Raw genomic sequence first — 6,749 nt, 5'->3', positions numbered from 1 at the left:
TGTGTTCCCCCCCCCCCCCCCCGGGTCGCAATCGCCGCACACAAACACAAATGATTCGACTATCAGTTATAGGCAGGACTTCAGGACTGGACGATTCTGAATCGCCTATGTAAATACTTAGTCGGGGACAGCCCTTCTTTCTTGTTCACGTACAATCGGGAGTCTGCAAAGGGAGTTTTATTTTGAAAATCGACCGGATTCTCTCTGCCGTTCTGTGTCCGACTTCCTGCCTGGTTCATCTGCTCTGTGCTGCTTGACGCGGCTTCAGTCAAAAATAGACTGGCCGTGAATATTTAACTTTGGCAAAACTTCAAAAAATAATAAACGCAAATCGAATAGTAATCGCGACATTTGGCACAAAAATCACAATTAGATTTCCCCCCCAAATTGTTCAGCCGTACCGTAAACCCAGGATACCGTTACTGTATCCTGGGTTTCCGTCAGGGCTGTTTCACAGGGTCCCGTACTCACCGAACACCTTGTGTACGTTAGTGGCCTTGAGGCCCATGAGGTCGGGCAGCTGGTCGATGATGAACTCCCTCTCCGCGGTGCGTTTGTGGACGCGTTCGATGCTGCGGCGCTGCCAGTCGGTCCAGTAGATGAAGTCGCCCAGCAGAGTGAAGCCGAAAATGTGAGGAAGTTTGTCCTCCACCAGCACCCGCCGTCCCGTCCCGTCCATGTTCATCACCTGAGAGACAGACAGACAGAGAGGAGGGGCGTTACGCAGTGAGCGCGCTCAGAAGACGGCGTCCTGCGTCACACACATCTGCAAGTAATATGCATCAAATCAGCAGAACAATAAATATAAAAACCTAAAAATTAGAAACTGAAAAGATATACAGAATATTAAAGAACAAATACCATTTTAAATGGATTTAATGAATAAACAGCAATGGAAAAAACTATTTAACGACACTCTGAAAATGTGCTGTGGTTCCAGCAGCTACTTCTTTAAGCTTGAAAATAAAACTATGTTCCATCAAGAGGCAACAAATCTGAAAGAATCGCACACACCTGGCACAAAACACACAGAAGTGGAGGACGTTTAAACCTGCGTTTTAGCCGCAGGATCTTTACCCTCATTACAGGATGCCATGACAGCAGAAATTTAGTAGTTGATACCAGCAAAAACTCCACGATTCTCGATACCAAATTCGAACCACGTTAAAACAAAATCAATGAATCCCATCATGTCTTTCAACAAACACTCCTTGGAACATCACAAACAACAACTAACAGCTGAGAGAGGATGTCCAGGACAGATGAGAGGTGGTTTGATGTGAATATATTCAGAAATGAGCAAGCTGTTGAAATAACAACCTGTGCATATTTAATTGTTCAATTATTAACTTCATTTTCTAAACTTTTCTTTACAAACTCACAGGTGTTTACATTTTTCTATCTATATTTGCAGCTGTCTGAGATTTTTAGATTAAAAAACAAATCAGTTGTTGATGATTGAAATGGATCGTGTTGCCCTAACTCCTCCCACAGTAACAGGAGCGTCGGACAGACGTTCAGTTCTTAGAGATGCAAACTGCATCCAGGCTTTGAAACGAAGTGAAACTAACTTCACCTGGTTCCCAAACTCTTTTCTATTGGACGAGTCGATGTGGAGCCGTCGCTGCAGCCGTCGCTACCTTCCACATACTTGCAGTACCGACATGTTTTAAGAATTTTCGATTTGGTACCCAAGTATCTGTTCTTTCGAGGAACCGAGGTCTAAAATAAGTTCCAGGGACTTTACCTTTTATTTGTTTTACACTGCGTGAGAAGTTATTCAGTCCTGTATCTACAGTGAAAACACGTCTCTTCCTGGAACTAAGACTACGTTCCCTTCAGTAAATATTCTGTTCATCACTTAAAACTAAATCTGTAAATCAGAACACACGTTTTCTCCCCCTTTTCTTTTCAGCTAAAACAACTTCTTAAACTTCAAACATCATCTTATCTTACTACGATCGACTGTCTCTCATTATCAAGCACTTTGTGACTAGTTGTCATCATCATTATATTTATACCTGTTTATGAAATAAAAATTAACATGTTAAAAGTATTAACCCTAATATGCAGAACTCCTCCTGTGGAAGGTTAAAAAGGTGAACAGCCGCCACAATAAGACGACTCAGCAGGTGAATTCGGTCCAGCGCCTCCTCTGACAGGCGGACATTTTCCATAACTCGAAGCCCGTACCATCGTCTCTGTTCCCATCATGCCCGGCGGATGTACGGATGTGGGCCGACCAGACTGATGAAGTTTCCACATTGTGTTTCTCGCTGTGGATACCGAGCGCGCTCAGAAGAGCTCAGGCGACCTGGCAGCACATCGCAGCGCCGCTAATTAGAAGCAACAGCCAGAGCAAACAAACAACGGCAGCATATGGCCGCCACATTTCCTCTTCTTCTCCTCCTCCTCCTCCTCTCACACACACTTTGACATCTCACTCCTCCGAAGCAGCGGCAGCGCTTCTAAACCCAGAACTGAGACTTCCAGGAGCTGCTCGACTAAACCTGGAACCGACTTTAAAACAGATGGTAAAGAAAAAAAAAAACATTTTATGACTGAACGAGACTACAAAGTTCTGCTGAACAAAGCTGCCATATGAAGCAGGGAGCTCAGGGTTTGGGTCCAAGATGTTAGCCATATTTCATTAACCCTTTAATGCCAGAGTATGAGCAGGATTCGCCTCATTCAGAGTCTGCAGATAGATGTAACACTACAGAAGAAGATCATTTCCTACAGCTGTATTTACATGTAATTCAAGGCATGTGAGCGGCGTGCACGACTTTACCTTCAGTCTAATGTAAGTCACATGTTTTTATGTTGCGTCATGCTTCAGTATTACGTCTTGTTTTAGTTTCTTGTCCCATGTCTGTGTGTTTGTGTTGGACCAGCCTTTTATTCATTTTGGGATCATATCTGTATATTATCATTACTTAAGCCGCGTTCAGACTGCAGGCCAAGGTGACTCAGATCTGATTTGTTTATAACAGTGTGAACACGTCACAAGGACTCTGTCATATGTGGTCAAAATCAGACACAGGTCAGGCCGGCTGAATTGTGGACAGTCAGATCGGAGTTAAACGTGAAGGCTTTTTCTTGACCGTATATGTAACAGTGATTGCGTACTTGTCAGGTTAAAAGCCGTCTTGCGAGACTCACGCAATTCACATTTTCCACACGCCGTGAAAAACAAATGATTAACTGATAACGTCGACAGCGAAAAAATGTTTTTCACTTTTCCAGCTGTTTGGGAAACAACAGACGGACTTTTCTTGGTCTTGAGAAACTGACACACTGTAACCCACACATACATTTTCAATTTCTGCCGCTCAGACAAACACTCGCTATTACGCACCTCCCGATTCCTTACAGGAGTTACACACCTTATAACAGCACCTGTCACGTAGATGATGGAAAATTTAGTAGCGGCGGTCATAATTCAGCAACATGCAGAGCGAATCAACTCCAATCAGCTGATGCAATAACTGGCACACGACGTGATAGTAATCAAGTGAACCCGACAGTTGAGTGGTAATGTAGCTGGTAGAGTTTTACAATATGAACATCTAATAAAAACTAAAGCAGCCTCGCTCTGTTTGGGACAGTGAGCTGCTGAAGTTCACATGTGAGGATTTGTGGTGAGATTTCAGCCTGATCACAAGGGTTTCACCTAGTTTCAGTTTCCGCTTCCTTGTCTCATCCTAACATACAGTCCCAAACGGGTTTCTGTGTCTGTCAGACGGCCTGAAGGGGAAACTACTAGCTGGGCAATAACATAATGCGCAGCAGAGTATAGGACAGGTAGACAGGTAAAAAGCTGCTGAAACACAGGAGCTATTAAAGTCCAGGAGTTTCTAACTGAATTAATTTCTCATTGAGGTGAAAAGGAGCCACATGCACATTTAAAGAGGTTACTTCCCCAAACAAAGACACAAAGAGGAGGGAAGGCTGAATCATGAGTAAGCAGGGATGATATTAAATAAGAGGAGAAACAGATCTGAGAGCAGCACAGACTTGGATTCTGTAGAGGTTTAGAAAAAATTCATAAAATTCGGCATTAATTTCTTAAAAATAGTGTGAAAATCTCTTCCCGTCACACCCTTTAGTGTTCAGGCCTGTTCATGTGAGACTCTGCAGCGTTGTTAGAATAATGACCAAATTAAGTTTCATCTCTCCAGATACTTCTTGTTAAACTTCTTGTTAAACATTTTGGTGGATCAGTGCTTTATGTGGTGCAGTTCAATCATTTCAAATTCGATGCAAATAACAACACATGGTTTTTTTGATGCTGAAAAGCCACCAGACTTGACATGCTGATCCAGTCTGTCCAGCGGGTGGCGCTGTCACACACATTTTACGGTAAGATTTTAGCTCCAGGTCACCAAATCCAGCATATTCTCCAAAACTGTACTCACAAAGCCAACGATGACACTGATCGGCCCGGTTTGACCGACCTTCTGAGCCTGGTTTACCTGCTTCAAGTCCAGCTTGTGGTGTTTTTAGAGCTGGGTTATTCAAACTAGGTGCTGCAAAGTTAATCTGATTTGAAGCTTTTGTTCAGTCGGGGAAAAAAACCACAGCGGAGGACGAGAATTAGACAAAAAATGGCCTCCACGGTTTTCTGCGTCCGACTCCTTAAAGGCAAGGCAGCAACACAGAGTGACAAGAGTTAAATCTTGTCCTACAACATGCAGAGAGACTTTCAGTGTAAACAGCCGAGAAATGTCAGGAATCTACAGACAGAAAAAAACCCAGCGAGGCCTGTAATCTGCGCAGTCCTTTAACTGATCAGCGACGCTATTTGCTGCTCCCAGATCAGCCCCTGCATGGCCGGCTGCCATCTTTCAAAACATCCCACACACACACAAACTCGGCTAGAGCGGTGTATAAATATAAAATGAAGTTTCCATCCTCAGTGCGATGGCCTCAGCCAAAAGGTCTCCGCTGGTTTGGGAGTTGTGACCGCAGTGCGGCGACGGTTTCAGATTCGGGGTCTATTCTAAACAGAGCCGACCGCAGCTGGAGTGCAGGCCACAATCGGAACCAGATGTGGGATTTGGCCGCAAAAACCGGGTCCTCCGAGAAACCTGAGGGAGGCCAGCGGAGGCCCCTCGGCCCCTCCCCGAGCGAGCGAGCGAGCGAGGCCAGAACCATCATCACCACTTTTAAAAGGGGGCTTTGAAAGGGGGCTGGGGGCAGGCGGGGTGGTGGGGTCATGCCAACCCCGGAGAGGAAAACCAGAAAAATAAAAACCAGGGTGAGATGGCGTGAGGATGCAAACCACAGAGAGAGAAAAGGCTCCATCAGAGTCGTGTTTTATACCCAGCAGGACTGTCGACAGCCGACAAGCAGCTCTGACTGAAAATCATCTCCGTTTACACCAGAATTCTTATTTTCACGTAAAATAAATGTATTTCCATAACTGGCTAATATAAGAAATCCAAATACTTACGATCCCAAGAGTTCTGAAGACTTTAGTGATCCCCAACTTTTCCTGACGTTTAGGTCAAGGCTTTGCTTTAGAGCTGCATTGCATCTGTTGCCTGACATTAAATAAACTAATAAATTACAGTCCCGTTTACAGGGAGTCCAGTTCTCATTAAACCTGAACTTGAGGATGAATAAACTGTAAAATCATTTATTAAATGCATCTGTTAGTGATGCGGCAGCCTCGTCAGTGAGCCGCTGGTGATCGATGTTAGCGCTCCTTGAGAGTTTGGGGGACGTAGTGAAAGACTTACTTTGGAGCCCTAAATGTCCTCAGTCCCCATCATCTTTTTCTAAACGTGAACACGGATCCTAAACGACAGCATTACTGGCTAGTGTTGAATATATAGTTATACTGTTGAGAATAATGCAGCTGAATGACGTCACTTCTGACAAACTGAACCGCGCTCTCCTTTAAACAGCAGCCACGCTATGAAATCTACAGCAGAAACAACGTGTTAATGACGGAGAGAACATGCAGATGAGACCGGACTCTGCAGGAATAATGGGATTATACATGACTTGTCTTTGTTTTAAATTCGGCATTCTCAAGGGCTTTAAGTTGAAAAGCGGTGGGGACAGATTAGGGGCGTGGCGTGCGGTGACGATGCACGACACTGGCTTCACAAGAACGAGATGAGAAGATATTTTACCAGCATTTTGAAGAAATATAGGCCCGGCAGTCTTCCCCCTGAAAATTATGAGCATTAAACACTTAATTTCTTGCATTCTCTTGAAATGATCAGCACCAGTTTCTGTCTTTTCTGCGCTAATATGGTGGAAATGTTATTATTTATATAAAGGGAAACACAAAATTCAGGTAGCAGTTGACAATTCAAACAAACAAATATAATCGAGTTGTTTTCAGATATACTGGAGATCAAGTAATATCATCCCTGCTGAGTCATGATGCACATTTGTTTCCTCTATATTAACAGTGAATGTTTTCTTACTGTGCAAACAGACCTTTCTCAAAGCATTTCCATTTCCTTGTTAACATTTCTTGTCATGCTATTTTTCACAACAGCTAAATCGGGCTAACATCGTCCGTTTCTGACAGTGATGGGAACATGCCCCCGGCATCCTCAGCGTAAATGACACATATCAGGGGATTACATGTCAGCCGCCGGTCGCCCCGCTCTCTAAATATCGGCTAGTTTTTGTCTGCATATGTAAAAGTATTTGGGTGCAACGCAAACACATCGACTCCACCTGCTGTACGCCGTCCAACAGTTCTAATTATTCATATTCATCATCGC

The 6,749-nt window shown here is 44.0% G+C and overlaps 1 protein-coding gene across 2 annotated transcripts in view; it reads right to left on the bottom strand.

Moving 5' to 3' along the window:
• Positions 1-685, bottom strand: part of lrp6 (low density lipoprotein receptor-related protein 6) — a 22,292-nt gene extending 21,607 nt beyond the window's left edge. For both annotated transcript variants that reach the window (XM_046039913.1, XM_046039914.1), the window contains exon 1: positions 472-685. In XM_046039913.1, coding sequence (XP_045895869.1) covers positions 472-685 — 214 coding nt within the window. The remainder of the gene's footprint in view (positions 1-471) is intronic.
• Positions 686-6,749: the final 6,064 nt, after the last annotated feature.

The sequence above is a fragment of the Micropterus dolomieu genome, linkage group LG23 (genome assembly GCF_021292245.1).
Source record: "Micropterus dolomieu isolate WLL.071019.BEF.003 ecotype Adirondacks linkage group LG23, ASM2129224v1, whole genome shotgun sequence".
In the NCBI taxonomy this organism is placed as follows: Eukaryota; Metazoa; Chordata; class Actinopteri; order Centrarchiformes; family Centrarchidae; genus Micropterus; species Micropterus dolomieu.
The sequence above is the reverse complement of the archived record's forward strand: the minus strand, read 5'-3'. Positions and strand labels throughout refer to the sequence as shown.